A 15,977-nucleotide genomic window follows, 5' to 3' on the forward strand; every position below is an offset into this window, starting at 1 on the left:
ATGCCAACTTTCAAGGTTTTTAGAGGGGGTTTTTTCTCCGTAAACTACCAGACCCCTGCATTATGCACAGGAGATGGAGAACATGCAAGCAAACATACAGACATACACTATGGTGAATTATTATTATTATTATTTATTTATTTATTTTTTAAGTAAGCAAAGTACCTGGAAATCTAAAAAAAATTGCCTGTTGAAATCTGTTACTTCCTCTATCCTCTGTGCTTTTTTGTCACCTTGAATGCATCCTTCTTCTGCCTCTCCAGTCCGTGTTCCAGATGCCGGGATCTACATGGTTGGCATGGCTGTGTTTCCTTCCCATAATCCTTTCCACAGTGCTTCACCCTCACTCCACTCTGTTTCACAACCTCCCAGCGGTGTCATTGAGGTAAGGAGATATCTCAGCTTAATATCTTTCTTTTTTTTTATGCGTCAGACTCATTCCAGAGTCTATTTCATTAAGCTGCTTCTGCTTTATTTCTCAGATGCTGTTGTTCCCTGCACTGAGCTTTGTTCAGGGAGGTCGTCTGTCCTCCCTGGAATTTGTCACTCAGAACCTCAGCTCACAAGTCAACGTCCGATTTCAGATATACAGACCTCACTGTCATTATCACGGCACACACCTGCTGCTCCCCAGTGAGTCACAGACACACAGAAACTCACTAATATACACTCGCCAGGTGTTAAGAAACATATAAGCCACCTGATCCCACACCTCTAGTCAGACACACTGACCAGGCTTGTCTTAAATTGTTAGGTAGGTGAATGTGAAAATAAAATTTTCATGGAGACAGAAAGTATAGTAAAACATGAAGGGAAGGAAATCAAACAAACAAGGTCATCTCAGTTCTGAGCGCTTCTTGTCTTTGATTTCAAGCCTGTGAGGTAGGGGACGAGATGGAGGAGATAAAAGGATAATGTAGTTTAGTATTAATCACACTGATGGCAAATTTAGTCTACCCCAGACGTACATGCACACACATCTTTCACTTTCCTGTTCCACAAGTGCACAGTTTTTGACTTGCTTTAACGAGATTTTCTTGTTTGATTTAGTTTCTCTCATTCAGTAATTCTTTCCTTTAATCTACATTTTTGCACTTTCATACCTATATGAGCAGCTAATGAAAAATCATTATTGTTATATAACTACCCATCTGCATATTCAATAGAATTGAAGTTGAACAACACTGCTGCATGTAAAAATTTCATTTTTAAGAGATAACACAAAGCTTCTTGTCTTAGGCTGCGGAGGCCCAGCATGTGCCCCGGTAGCTCTTTGTGTCTCAACTGACACCAAGAGCAGTGATCCATCCTCTTGCCCCCGACTACAGCAGTGGTGTCCCTTCCAGGGTCGGTGCCTGCCCCTCTCTAATCCCTGCCCACCATCTTCCTGTCCTAACTGCACCCTTGTTCAGCACCTGACAGCTGGGACATTTAGGCCCCGATACATCCTACAGGACGAGGTGGTTTTCAGTCTGCCAGCAGGATCAGCTTTACATGTGCTGGTGAGAGGATTCGCTTTTGCTTCTAATATCAGTGACTTAATTTGAGTATGTATACAATCAAAATAGATAAACAGTTAAATGATTGCTGCTGTTGTGCAATGCCTGTTAGGTCACTACTAAAACTGTGTTCAGTAAAGACATGTATTTAAAGACAAATTGGTATCTGCCTTTAACTTAAACCTTTCTGGTCCCTGTTTCTCACAGTTAAAAGACCAATTGGAGGACATTTTGGTTTCACGTGGTGATGTGATCGCTCTGCAGCATGATGCCGGTCCATCCTCCCTGCTTCACTGCCAGTCTTCCCCACAGTCACCATGGCGACAACCTGTTTTAGGTCTTGAACGATCGGAGTGGTTCTGGATCAATAACACCAGACTCCCAGCAGACAGTTCACCGGACCATGACCCTGACCTTCTGCCTGACCCGGAGCTCGACATAGAGACACTGGTGAAGACTGGCGAAGCAGGCTGGCTGGAGGAAGTGGTTTGCCCTGTCAGAGTGCTCTATATGGAACGGAGTACGACTCAGCTGCAGGGATCGCAGCTGTCTGCTGGGCTTCCTCAACCTGGAAACTACAGCCTGCTGGTAAGCCATCAACACAGCATGCATGTGAAAGATTTCTACATGCAGGTGGAGGCCACTAAAGAAGATGGAACCTGTAGTGAGGAGTTTGAAGTGTTAGAATTAGTATTTTTTTTTTCCTATAACACCAATGTTGCAAGATACTTAGGTTTTAAACATTTGAGGAAGTTTTTGGCTGTTATCTTTTAGCACATTTATTAGAGTGGTTTGTATTTAATAGTAATAATTTAAATAAAATGCATTTACATTTCAGGTGACTTCTGTTGAACCGTCGTACTCAGTCTCTGCATCGTGCCCATTGCGGGTGGTGGCTCCACTGGGCTTGACAATCCTCCATCCCCCTGTGCAGAATGGCACCCTCTACATTCAGTCCAATGACACCCGGCTTCTACTCCGTGTGCAGTCTCGTGACCCAACAACGGTATCTTGGCATGGCAGTAATCATAGTGCCACTTTCAAGTCTGAATGTCCCCTGGATTTTTTGTCCAATCCAGCACTCTGTCAGCTGGGGGCAAACCCAGGATCTGGTGGTGTGGTTGCAGAGCCCAGCCAGTTTGCAGTGCTGGATCTTAGTCTGAAAATGGAGGAACACAAGGATCCAGTGAAGGTGGAGCTGGAAGCCCACAATAATGTAATAGAGGCCAGCCTGAAAGTGATTGTTCACCTGGAAAAGCCACTGAGAGGATTGGTGGTGCAGCCACATCCTGCACGCAGGGTACTGATGGAGTCAGTTGTGGTGAGTTATTTTGCTTATAGGCTTATTTGAATGACAGTTTTATGAAGAGATCATAATTCGTGTTTATACCCTGCATTATGCTCTGTGTCTATTGTAGAGCTACACAGCGTCAGTGCTTGAAGGCTCTAACCCCACATTTAAATGGACAGTGGATGACAAGCCCTACTTCACTTATTATAACACTGTCCTCAATGTCATCTACCAGAATGCTGCTATCTACAAACTTACAGTGAGTTTCTGTCTCATCTATGAAGTCAAACTGTTGTCACACCTGGGCTTACATATGGACACATTATGACAATTTTTAAAAAATAAATTAATATGTAAAACATCTGTTTTTGATACCACTTGCATCAGATAGGCTGTGTTCGCTCATGCACCTTTGTCATTAAGGTGTAGAAAAATTCAGAGGTGTAGTGTGTTGCAGTGAATGCGTGAAAATAGCTACAGAGAACGAAGACAGTCATCTTTTCGAATATGGAGCCAATAAATGTCTGGGAAATGAATTTTAAACTGAGAAATGAACTGTGTGATTGGTTATCAGAATAACATAGCGGTTGTCGTTGTAACAGCTTTTTATGCAGATGTGACACAAGGCTAATGTCATACTGACTATGCGCTATCTTCCCAGGTGACAGCCATGAACCATGTCAGCATGCTCACAGACCATTTCAACGTAACCGTAGACCGGCTCCAGCCCATGGTCAACCTCACAGTCAGGGGAGTGCCAAATGTGGTCCCCCAGGGCTCCACTCAGACTCTTACTGCGTCGGTGGTCATGGATATGTCAGTTTCTGCCACTTTCCGGTATGAACACCAGGGTGGATAGATGGACAGCGTTATTTACAGTGATCCCATAACTGCCCATTTCTATCTCTATTACTTTTATTATATTTTTAAGGCTGAGTGAAAAACTGTTTGTTTGTTTTCTCTATTTCTCTTATGCTTTGCTCTTCTTTTCTGTTTTTCTCTTCTTGTGTGCCATAATAGCACTGCAGCAGTCAAGTCAAAGAGAAGCCTTGGATTTATAACTGTGCGGTTAGGGAAGATTGCTGACAAGAATTTTCCCCTCTGTGCGGCTGTTTCCCCTCTACTTTTTTTTTTCTTCATTTTTTTCTTCCACTCTTTGTATCCCACCAACTTTGGAGTACTCTCTCACTTAGTTTCTCTGCACTCTCACCATTTTTGGTTCTGAGAGGCTTCCTCAGTTCCAGTTTCCACTTCGCCTCATCCAAACCCTTTATTGCATCGTCAGAAAAGATTCCCACTTTCCATCTCTCCAGTTAGTGCGCCTGTGTTTGTGTGCATGTATTGGTAGTACTCGTGTTGTCTTTATAACCTTGTTTACACATTCACTTTGTTGGTGCCGTAAACGACATAAAGAATGTTGCTTTTTTTTATTTGTAGATTTCTGATAATGTTTTTGCATTGTATCATGTTGCAGATGGTCTTTTGGTGATGGAGGATATAAGGAATTTGAATACAAGCCTCCCTACTCTTCCTCCCTCTTTTGTCAAGACTCACCTAATCAAGTCCTCCTAAGCAACAATATTACCTATAATTACTCTCAGCCAGGTAACAATAACAGCTTTGAAATAAAAAAGCCTATTTTTGTGTGTTTTGTTTTTTTTAAGCCTGAAAGTAGATAATAGCTTACAAGTTATGATAATCAGGTTGAATAAGTTGAAGCCTCTCTCCCCTTCAGGGCTGTCTCCTTATGCATATTGGACATTTCACAGCTGTTTTGAATACATCAAAAGAAGCATGTTCTTGATTGTGCGCCTGGACCGTTACACTGCTAGTTCTTCCACTGAAGACTGTTTTTTAATTCTCAACATCAAAGTCCAATCTGTTTTACACCAACGTTATCAGACTGACTGGCAAATTTTAGGTGCATGGTGAAATTTCAGACTTAAATGCAAGAGGTCAGATTGGGACCTCTGAGCCAGCTCAGTGGAGCAAAATCCAAAACTATAACTGAAGAGCTGGAAGAGGTCCAGAAGTTAAATTTGAGCTAAATTTAAATCATGCATGTTTTTATTTGTTTGTGGACAGAGTCACAGAACTTTATGATCCAAACATGTACAGAAAATATCTTCTTTTTTCATGATTTTCCCATTCCCACCTCTTTTTTTTTTTTCCAGGAATATACACCGCACTGGTATCAGTTTCCAATCGTTATGAGAACATCACTAAGAGCATCAACATGAGCGTCTACAGCATCCTCACTCATGTCAATATACAGACGGAGCCAGCACTTCTCCTCGCTGGCAAATCAGCTTTTTTTGAGGCTCACCCTTTGCCCACACCGTATGGAATTCACTATGAGTGGCACTTTGGAGATGGCTCTGTCACTCAAATAGGTCGCCGTGTGCCGCACACCTTTACAGAGTCGGGCAACTTCACTGTTTGTGTTTCAGTAAACAACACCATCAGCTCTAATAGTGCCTGTGCTGAGATGTTTGTGTATAAGGAGATTGAAGATCTAACAGCTAAAAGCACTTCTCCCACAGAGCTTCACAGTCCTACAAAGGTGTGGGCACACCTTCGTTCGGGTAACAACATCACATGGACATTCGCAATGGGTGATGGAAAAATTTATACTCAATCTGAGCCTAACGTGTCACATACCTATACGATAGATGGTAACTATACAGTAAATGTGACTGCTATGAATGCTGTAAGCTCTGGATGGACAATCCTTCCAGTTCAGGTGTTTGTCTTCCAAGTTATAAGAATGGAGCCTTCCGGATGTGTCCGAGAGCAGACCACTGTCAACTTTCAAGCCTGGGTGTCTGGTAACGCATCAGCTCACCTTTACGAATGGAGCTTTGGGGACGGAAGTCCCAACGAGACACACCGTGGCAACCCCAGAGTCTCTCACACTTATTTGGCAAGTGGGAATTACCACCTTTCCTTGCTCCTTTCCACTGGTTTGAACAAGACCACCAAGGCCAATTTCTTCACCTGGGTGTGTGTGCAGCCAGCTTTGACCAACATCAGCCTTACCCCTGAGAAATCCCATTATGCTGTGGGAGACGAAATACAATTCTGGGTTAGAGCTGAACCTCAATTTAACTACAGTTATCAGTGGGACTTTGGTAAAGAGGAAGACCCTGTGCTCATTCATGGTTCAGGGAGTATGGTGACAGCATTTAAGAACCCAGGTCTCTACATGGTGACGGTAAATGTTTTCAATAACATCTCCAGCAGTAATGCTAGTGCTGTCATTGAGGTTCTGATGCCCATTGGACCAATTGTCATTCAGCATAATGGCACAAAGTATAATAATTTGACACTTGGAGCACCATACACTTTTATCAGTTCTTCATTGGCCTCCAATGTCACTTACACCTGGAACTTTGGAGATGGAAATCAGCTTACAGGACAGAATGTCCTTCATACCTACAACATCTCTGGAAAATACAATATCACGTTGAAAGCAGCCAACACAGTTAGTCAGAATGATACTACTTTAACAGTTATTGTGATTGCACCAATCAGTGGGTTGAGAGTCAATGCAAGCTTGGTAAAAGTCCCTCTCAACGAGTCAGTCACCTTTGAAGCCCAAATGGCAGACGGCGATCGGTTAAATGCGCGGTTCTCTTGGATACTGTGTGACCACTGTACCTCAATCCCAGGGACCTACAAGATGTATTACACCTTTCGTTCAGTTGGGACTTTCAACATCATTGTGACGGCAGAGAATGATGTAGGAACAGCACAAGCAAATATCTTCCTGTTTGTCCAACGTGAGTTGGAGGGGCTGCAGATTTTGGCAGAGGAGACTGGCAGAGAGGGAGGCACCAGATTGGATGGTTGTTGCTTCCCTACAAACCGAGGTCTCAAACTTCAAGCTGGATTAAAGGAGGGCACCAACATGACCTTTACTTGGAACATCATCAGAGAGCTAGATCCTGACAGCTCATTCAACAAAACTGGGAAAACCGTTCAACTGAATTTTCCCAAGCCTGGTCCTTGTATCATCTTACTCTGGGCAGCCAACCTTCTGGGCCAGCTCTCTATCAACAGAACCATCCGCTTTCTAGAACCAGCCGGAGATGTGCACCTTCAGATCAGCAAAAACCCAGTGGCAGTCAATGTCTCAGTAAATCTCACAGTACTGACTACAGAAGGCTCAGACCTACAGTATCGTTGGTCTGTAGATGGGCATGCTCTGCAGTGGAATATGCCCGGGAAGACCCACACCTTCAACACTATTGGGGAAAAACAAGTAACTGTTGAGGTCTTTAATGAAGTTAGCTCAAAGACTGTGTCAAAGCGTGTCAGTGTCCAGGAAGTAATTTCTGGCCTAATCTTCTCAGTCACTAATGGGACTCAGGACAGTTACATAGCAACGGGTGTCAGCATCTTTCTACAGGGGAAGGTAGTGACAGGAACCAATGTGACATGGACATGGCTGCTGGATGGAAAAACAGAAACGGGAAAGAAAACATCTGTAATTTTTCAGGAGCCAAAGATAGCCACTGTTACTTTGAATGCCACCAATGGTGTCAGCTCGCAAGTGTTTTCAAAGGAATTCTTTGTTCAGGAAAGGATTGATAAGTTGGACTTTAAGGCAAGTAAGAACGTTGTAGCAGTGAATGAAAAGGTGGACTTCATTATTTCCATGGCAGCAGGTTCGGACGTTAAACTGATTCTCAGCATCAGTGGCGATGCAACTGTTCACGCTAAGCCTAATCAGAACTACAGCCACGTATTCAGCAGGGTGGGAACATACAATGCCAATCTCACTGCTCACAACCAGGTAACGTAAAGGAAAAGGTTAGATAATGTACATTGTAAGAACAAGTCAGTTTTACTCAAGATATGAGATAAAACATATATTTAAACAGATACTAAATAAAATACTGTCACTTAGAGCTGGGCGATAGAACGATAACGATATGTATCTCGATATAACTTTTACTCGATAGAGAAATTAAGCTATCGCGATAGACCTCGCCGCTCTTGTCCTCTTAAAAAAAAAAAAAAAAAAAGGTCAGCCAATCCAAATTAAGTAGCGCAGAGCCGAACCAATCACAGCCGCAGCGTCACGTCGCGTGACTTGTTACGTACAGCACAAGTGCCAAGCCGCACGTGTTTGTTTGGGAAGCAGCCAGCGGGTAATGGAGCCAGCGCGTAATGGAGGAAATGAGTGTGCCGACTAGAAAAATCAACCGAGCGTGACCGAAGGTTACAGAAGAGAAAACAGATGATGGTTCCACTGCCGGAGAGATTGTCGAACGGAAGAGCCAAAGAAGTTCCGTAGTGTGAAGGTATTTCGGCTATTTCAAGTCTGACAAAAAACAGAGTAGCGTGCACTGTAAATTGTGCCGAAAGCAAGTCTGGAAATACAATAAACTGGTGCATGCGTCACACTGTGCGCCACGTTATTGTTTCGGTGAAATGAATTTCTACAATACTGTTACTGTTAATTGTACTCTCTGCAGTGTTTAAATGCTTACATATACACACAGTTACTGTCCGTCCACACATACGACTCTGTTCTGCTTCTATGCCGCAGCTTTGTTTACTTTTTCCCACCGAGGCTTCTAGACTTCTGATTGGCCAACATTTCTTCACGGTTAGGAATCTAGCGCCACCTGCTGCTTTGGCATGTTCATAGCAGCGTTTTCCTTCATTTCTGCCTTTATGCGTGGACGGGATTATTTTTTTTAAAACGAAAACGGAAAATCTCCGTTTTCAAAAATACCCGTGTACGTGTGGACGTAGCCTCAGTCTCTGACTGGAAGCGCTAATTCGTCATTCGGCTTTTGTCAGACTAAAGTAACTGTTAAAACTGTTTGAAAAGCTCAGCTATACAACAAGGAGAGATTGAGAATTTCCTTTTAGTTCTCAGTTTATTTGATATTGACAAAAGTTAGTCAGTTTTGTCTGTTCTTCTGTAAAACAAACTAAGATTTATTTTTAGAATTAATATTTTGTTTCTAAGTGGAATTCACAATTTAGTAGTTGTTTCGTTTGTTCTATTTTGAAACTTAAACGCTTTAGCGGCTGCCTTTTGTGTAGTTTGCAATATTTGCCTTTATCTATCTGAAAAAGTCTCATGTTCCTTAAGTACATCTACCCTGTCGAACTTATTATGGGAAATAAATATTTAAATAAAAACAAGCTGCTGATTATTTCACATTTTACTTGTGAGCAACGGCACATTTAAATCTTACAAATATAGTTATTTGGCTTATATCGTGATAGATATCGTTATCGCCTGAAATGAAAAAAACATATCGTGATATGAAAAAATCTCATATCGCCCAGCTCTACTGTCACTTGAAATTCAGTCCCCATCATCACCTTTTTTAATGTCCCAAATGTGTTCATCTAGGAAGTATATCATATAAGTTTTCAACATAGTGCCCTTTATAGAGTCAGTGACAGCATTTTTCTGTTTTTTCATGTTTATCAGGGAGTTTTTGAATGTTTTGCGCTGCACTATAAGGGGCAAAGTAGAATAATCAAAATTACTTATGCTAACTGGACTGTAGAAACATATATCATACCAGCATTATGTTAAAACTAATACCATGTATTGATTTCATGCAGAAATAAGAAATAAATTATTTATAGTGCTGTCGTTCATCTCGTTAAAATGACGTTAATGCCATAACTGCATTAACGCGGCAAATCTCCGTTAGCGAGTTAGTGCGGATGGCCCTGTGCATGGGGCTGCACGGCGCTAACGCGTTAACGAGCTAACCGTGCTAACGCGTTAACGAGCTAACCGTGCTAACGCGTTAACGAGCTAACCGTGCTAACGCGTTAACGAGCTAACCGTGCTAACGCGTTAACGAGCTAACCGTGCTAACGCGTTGACGCCGTGCAGCCCCATTCACGGGGCGATCCGCACTAACTCGCTAACGGAGATTTGCCGCGTTAATGCAGTTATGGCGTTAACGTCATTTTAACGAGATTAACGCTGACAGCACTAATTATTTATTAAATATGTTAATCAAATCGGCACAATTCCCATATTTGTTTGCCTTGTCTCTCTGTCCAGGTCAGTTCTAAGAGAATCAATCTCCATGTTGAGGTGATGGAGCTGGTACATGGGCTCTCCATTGAAGGAATCTCAGATGCAATCGCAGTTGGTGAAAATAAAATGTTTGTGGCCAAAATATTGGCGGGCAGTTCTGTTACTTATCTGTGGACTTTTGATCTGCACCATCACAAGTCATCACATATCGGCAAAGAGGTAAACTTGGTTGCATATTAAAATTTTCATAATATCGACATAAATATCACAGTATAACAGGCAGTGGTTTGCTGTATCTCACTGAATCACATCATTCCAGGCACACTACACTCCAGAAGAACCAGGTAATTTGACCATTCACCTGAAGGTTTTCAACAGTCTGCAAGGTCAGGAAGTCACCAAGTGGATATTGGTACAGAATGTGCTGAAGTCTGCAGATCTGAATGCTGTGCCAAGGAATACTCTCATTAATAAGACGGTGAAATTTAGAGCCTACATCCTCCCCGTATCTTATCCTGTGGTGTGCTTGTGGCACTTTGGCGATGGCTCTGCTCCCGTTCGTACAAACACCACAACTGTGGGATATGAGTACAGACACAAAGGACACTATCTGGTGCAAGTATGTTTCTTTGAATTCCGTTCTATCTGTATCTGTTAGAAGATACAGCATTTTTTTTTTTAAAGAAATAAACCTAAGTACTGTGATTTTATGAGCTTGTTTCTGTTCCTTGGTAGGTAAACTGCAGTAACATGGTGAGCTGGGTGTTGGCGCAGGTGGAAGTAAACATCAGTGTGTTAGAGTGTGAGGAACCAGAAGTCCATGTGGTTCAAGCTCCACGCTTGTCCATCTGGCGCTTCCAACCCGCTTTGGTAGAGGCCAATGTGGATCTGAAAGGCTGCATACGCTACGGAGCTCAGTACCTCTGGCAGATTTTCTCAGGATCCTCTTGCGATAGTGAAATCATGAAGGACCAATCAGTGACCCCCGGAGCTACGATTCGTCTGCCGGTGGAGGTGGACATGCGGCGGCTGCAGCTGTCGTTGCCTAAGATGGCTTTGGCAGCAGGGAACTACACATTAGTGTTTTCTCTGTCGTATGAAGGTGTGCCTCTGAGGAAGGCTGCCTGTCTGCATTTAAGCATCGTCTCCACTAGGTCAGTAGAAAAAATAGTAACCAAGCATTCATATAAGTTTTTTCTGTGATGTCGATCCTTTTTTCATTATTTACCCTGATTTCAGCATGTGACATGTTTTCCAAACATATTATTATAATAGATTCTGTCTCTGTGAGACAGCTCTGGCTGTTAGCACAGTTGCCCCATGTACCTGCTGTGCAAATCTGTTGTTTTGAACTGTGAATCGTGCAAAGCTACTCTGGTAGAGTCCAAGAATAAATAAATACAACAGTCTATCTCAAATCAAATTTAATAACCAAATTTAAGGAAATGACTCCATTAATATTTCCTTGAATGTCTTTGTGACATTCACTGAAAACGAGTCTGTTTCCTCCCTTCACAGCATGATTGGAGAGAGGTGCTGTTGGTGTTCTGCTCACGTTGTTTCTTATGCGTTATTGATCCTACATGTTCAAATATATGAATTTCTTTCCAATTTATCCTTGAAAAGTGCAGCGATATGGTCCCTGAACATAAAATAAAAATGGTTTTGGAGGGGTTTTTTTTTTTTACCCTCTTAAATTTCCCATTTTCTTCTTTCGTTCTTCTGTCTTCTAAATCAAATATGGGGATCTATTCACTGTGTTGGAGATAGGTTGGGGATAGTGGCTGGTATAAAGGAGTTTAGATGCTGTTGATGGTAGAACAGACTAAGCTGATATTTAAATGAAATAATTTGCACATCCCAGAGGAGGTTAAGAACAGAAAGGTGAGAGATGGATGGTAAAGTGATATAATAATAAAAAAGGACTTTAAAGAACAGGGACTAGAGGCTTGGAGAGCAGAGGACATTGACTATTTCACAAGAGTACTGATACTGTAATTTTAAGATGTGACTTAAACATCACAGGAAGTGACAAAGAAATGAGAACAGCAGGAAAACGTGTGACTAAGAAGAAGTAAGCTAACAGTGCAGAAATGTAAACCTAAACTGCGAAAGAAAAACTTACAGTAGAAAAAAGTACAGTACTTGCTTTACATGTAGTTCCGCACAACGTACTGTTGAGGTTTTCTTATTAGTTTCTTATTCCACATTTCTCTACTTAAGTATTTTTATATGCATTAATTGTAGAAACATAGCTCTAACTTTACTGTGTCAATGAAATGCAGAATCAGTTCAGTTCTGCATAAGAGATTGCAAGGAATTTCTTGCTTAATTTGAACCCTTTTTCTTTTTAGGCTGGTGCCGATTATAGAAGGAGGCACCTACAGGGTGTGGTCAAGAACACAAGACCTGCAGCTCAGTGCAGAAAAGTCGTATGACCCTAACATGGACCAAAGCAGACAATCACTACTCCACTACCACTGGGAATGTCAAAACACCTCAAAGGTAAGGACAGGGAGTAACTAGGTTGCTTTGGCCTGTTGTTGGTCATTCTGTTGATAACAATTGACATGTCGTGGAGCAACCTTATTGTAGCAGATAAGGTATTAGTGTCATGCATTACATTTGTGTCTAAAACGCAACTGTCCTTGCCCTGCTGGTCAGACAACAGTGTCCCGTCATGTCTCTTAGGTTTCTTTGTTTTGCCTTTTTTTTTTTTTTTTTTTTTTTTTTTTTTTTTTTTTTAAGTCTAATAAGTAAGAGTATTAGGGCTGTGCAATATGACCAAAATCTCATATCCCGATATTAAGACATCTATCGTCCGATAACGATATAAATCACAAAAATGTAACATTTTCTGTAAATTCTGTGAATCTCGGGCAGCTCGACTAGCGTGAAGTGTTTCCAGCTGCGCGTCATGTAGCTGGAGTCGAGTGTTTTAACCGATGCATGAAACGATACATTTTTAGACATAAGTTGTAACGGCCGCCGTTTTCTTTGTGAGTATTTATTACACAGCGTGCTGCGGGGAAAAGCCCGTAAATATTCTGCATCTTTCACGTGATTCAGTTTATTTTGAAAAGTCTCAACAGGATCTTGAGCTCTATTGTTAAAAGTTTATGTGGAACAAGCGGACACGCGGTGGTTTTACAGTCGTTGTTGCTAACGACAACGCATAAAAACAAACGCTTGTCTGTCTGTAGTGTGGTTATATAAAATATAAGAGAAAGAGAGAACTTTAAGAAATTAATATGGCCACTACAGTGACCATCAAAATAATGAAAAAATATTGCCGTAAACAGTTTATTTTGCGACACCACGGAACAAACGATAGCGTAAAATGAAACCATAGATGTTTTTATATCATCATCCGATATATATCGTTATATCGAACAGCCCTAAAGAGTATTACACAAACTTTGCTCTCAGAAATTTTTATTGCAGTTTTTAAGAGTGAATTCATAAAACAGGGATTACATAACAGTCCCAAACACTGCAAATACCTTCAGGATTGGTGTGAAAAAGAGAAATTTTCTTAGGATAGTTTGTGTGCGTTGTGTTAAATTGAGTTGAGTGTATGCTGATGTGTGTGTCCATTTAGTGTTTTTCACACTTAGTGCTTTCTTGGCTGGGCGGGAACACATTCTGCCGGAGCAGCAAAAAAACCCGCAATATAAGACCCAGTGGGATGGGAGTGTCCAGAAGAGTTTGTGTGCATAGTTGTATTTCCATTTTCATGAGGACCAGTTTTAGTGAAGAACTTTTGAATGAGACAATTGAAGGTGAGGATATTTGGGCCAGGCCAGTATGTCAATATGACAAATGTTAGAGAAGTACAGGGCCAACGAGGTGATCGCAAAGATAGTTGTGCAGAGATGTACGGGTGTCCATCTGAGCACATAGGCATTTAAAGGGTTATGTAAGTGTTTAGAGATAAACTATGCATTCCACAGCTGGTGCTTTGCTCCCCACCCTGACAATTACACAGTCCACATAAACACATACACACACTCACACACAGTTGTGCAGTACTGTTGATTAAAAAAAGACACTCAGTTCAAAGACTGAAAGAGGAATTAACAAGATCCCAGGTCTTGAAGTGTTCAACACAACATTCCTGACCTTGAATACAAACACAATTGAACATGATGACAGAGGTGGTTAATAAAAGATGAAATAACTGACAAATCATCTTATAAGCTACATTTTACATGGCAGCGGATCTTTGCTTTGTTTCTTAAATACAGCGCACAAAATCAAATATAACGTCTGTGACCATTTTTACTTGGCTGTTCACTTGGTGACTATTTAAGTTGTGTTACAAAATTTACCATACAACTACAGTTGTGAAAATTAGGAGTTTGTGCTGCTTACAGGATGGGAAATAAACTCGGCACACACAGTATTACAGTCATTAAAAAGATGTTGTGTTTTCAGCCATGGAGGAGAACTTGTGTGGGTCTACTAAACACTAAACTTGAACTGCTCTTCTATAGAAATACATTTGTACCGTTGTTATCCACACTTTGTCTTTAGATTGGCAAGCGATGAGTGGTATACAACGAATGAAGTTCAACACAGGCCATTCTGCTTCAGGCTCTGTGCACGCTCACATAAAAACGGATGTTTTTCAGGTCAGGCGACTGTTCGGGCACACAAAATGATCTTTATGAGTGCTGCCTGCTCCAGTCAGAGACGTTATCAGATAATGATGACGATAAAATGGCGAGAAGGTGTAAAGAATATAAAAATTAACCATAAAGTAAAATCCAACACTGTTGCAAATAAGAAAAAATATTAATGGTGCAGAAAATCAGTAATCTCGGAACCTGTCACTCAGAGTTTTAAAATAAACATTTCAATTCACGTCAGTTATTTCCGTGCTGACTGTGCTCACAGTGCTGCTATTTACATGTGTTTCTAAAGTGTGGGTGCACATCAGAGCTCTGAAACGTTTAACTGGATGCATTTAAAAATTAAATGTAACTTTGTCGTTTGCGGGTACCTCTTTACTTTTTCCCCATGTTTGTCTGTAGATAAAATAATCAAATATATTTAAACTCTTATCAAATATGTTTTTTTAAGCTACTCTGGGACTTAAAAGTTGGATAAGCAATTTTATACATATCAAATACATGAAAGTGCAAGATTAGGTTGGACTTTAAAAAAAAAACTCATTTTAATGTTAACAGGAAGTGTATTTACTGAGTATTTGATTGACTTTATCCTTGTGGTAATGGTCTGTGGTTTTTAGCTCAGCTGCAGGAGAACAGGTTGGGCAGAATGGTATGGGAGCAGTGCCAGGTGACTGACTCACCTGTTGCAAGCTGGCTAATCAACCTCTCCTTTTATGCAGTAGCATGCTGAAACCAGATGACACACATGCTGAGACTCATAGATGATGGTGGGCTTTTGTCCAAACTTAGGAGAAGATATTCCTTTAGCTTTGCTTAGAGTTGAGTGTGCCTCGCCATGCCAGGCAAGCTCCAGTGGAGCACACAGGGTTTTAGTTTATGCAGTATGTGTGAACACTCACCAATAAAAGTCTGTTTGCTGCTCTACCCGGTCTCTGTCCGTGCCTGTGCTGATGGGAACCCACGGGCAGCACAAACCTCTGATACAGCCTCTTTTAGTACTACTGAAAAATCCAAGCCACCAATTAATAATTGACCACGTTGGTGTGTTTCTTACCCTTATTCCAGCCATTATTATTGTAACTTGCTTTTCACAAGTATCTATCAGAGCTCTCGTCACCAATTGGTGAACAACACAGCAACAAGGCTGCTAAAAAACAAGGCAGCACTCTCATATCACACGTATTCTCTCTTCCCGTCACTGGCTTCTAATGAGCTTAAGAATCCACTTTAACATCCCATTATTAACAACTGACAACATGGACAGGCCCCTGCTTATTTATTGGAGCTACTGAGACCTCAGATTTTCAGATCATCTGGTCGAGATCTCTTAATAGTTGCATGCACCATGTTCTGCTACAACCCCAAAAGTGATCAGACTTTTGTTGCTGTAGCACCCAAACTTTGGAACAGCCTTCCTGATGCTGTCGGGTCGGCGATTTATTTGAAACAAGTACTGGAAACTTATTTTTGTAGGTCGGCTTTCCCTTAATCTCTCCCCAATTATTTTGGGCCATAGTTTACAA

At 41.4% G+C, this 15,977-nt stretch overlaps 1 protein-coding gene across 2 annotated transcripts in view; it reads left to right on the top strand.

The window, feature by feature from the left end:
• Positions 1-15,977, top strand: part of pkd1a (polycystic kidney disease 1a) — an 83,768-nt gene that overhangs the window by 36,217 nt on the left and 31,574 nt on the right. For both annotated transcript variants that reach the window (XM_085410474.1, XM_085410475.1), the window contains exons 11-23: positions 264-385; positions 483-633; positions 1,240-1,502; positions 1,707-2,087; positions 2,338-2,820; positions 2,918-3,049; positions 3,452-3,627; positions 4,265-4,395; positions 4,965-7,588; positions 9,842-10,036; positions 10,137-10,436; positions 10,553-10,971; positions 12,172-12,322. In XM_085410474.1, coding sequence (XP_085266600.1) covers positions 264-385; positions 483-633; positions 1,240-1,502; positions 1,707-2,087; positions 2,338-2,820; positions 2,918-3,049; positions 3,452-3,627; positions 4,265-4,395; positions 4,965-7,588; positions 9,842-10,036; positions 10,137-10,436; positions 10,553-10,971; positions 12,172-12,322 — 5,528 coding nt within the window. The remainder of the gene's footprint in view (positions 1-263; positions 386-482; positions 634-1,239; positions 1,503-1,706; positions 2,088-2,337; positions 2,821-2,917; positions 3,050-3,451; positions 3,628-4,264; positions 4,396-4,964; positions 7,589-9,841; positions 10,037-10,136; positions 10,437-10,552; positions 10,972-12,171; positions 12,323-15,977) is intronic.

This window comes from Rhamphochromis longiceps, linkage group LG6 (genome assembly GCF_057381845.1).
Source record: "Rhamphochromis longiceps isolate RC_006_pf linkage group LG6, R_longiceps_female_GT1.1, whole genome shotgun sequence".
Lineage (NCBI taxonomy): Eukaryota > Metazoa > Chordata > Actinopteri > Cichliformes > Cichlidae > Rhamphochromis > Rhamphochromis longiceps.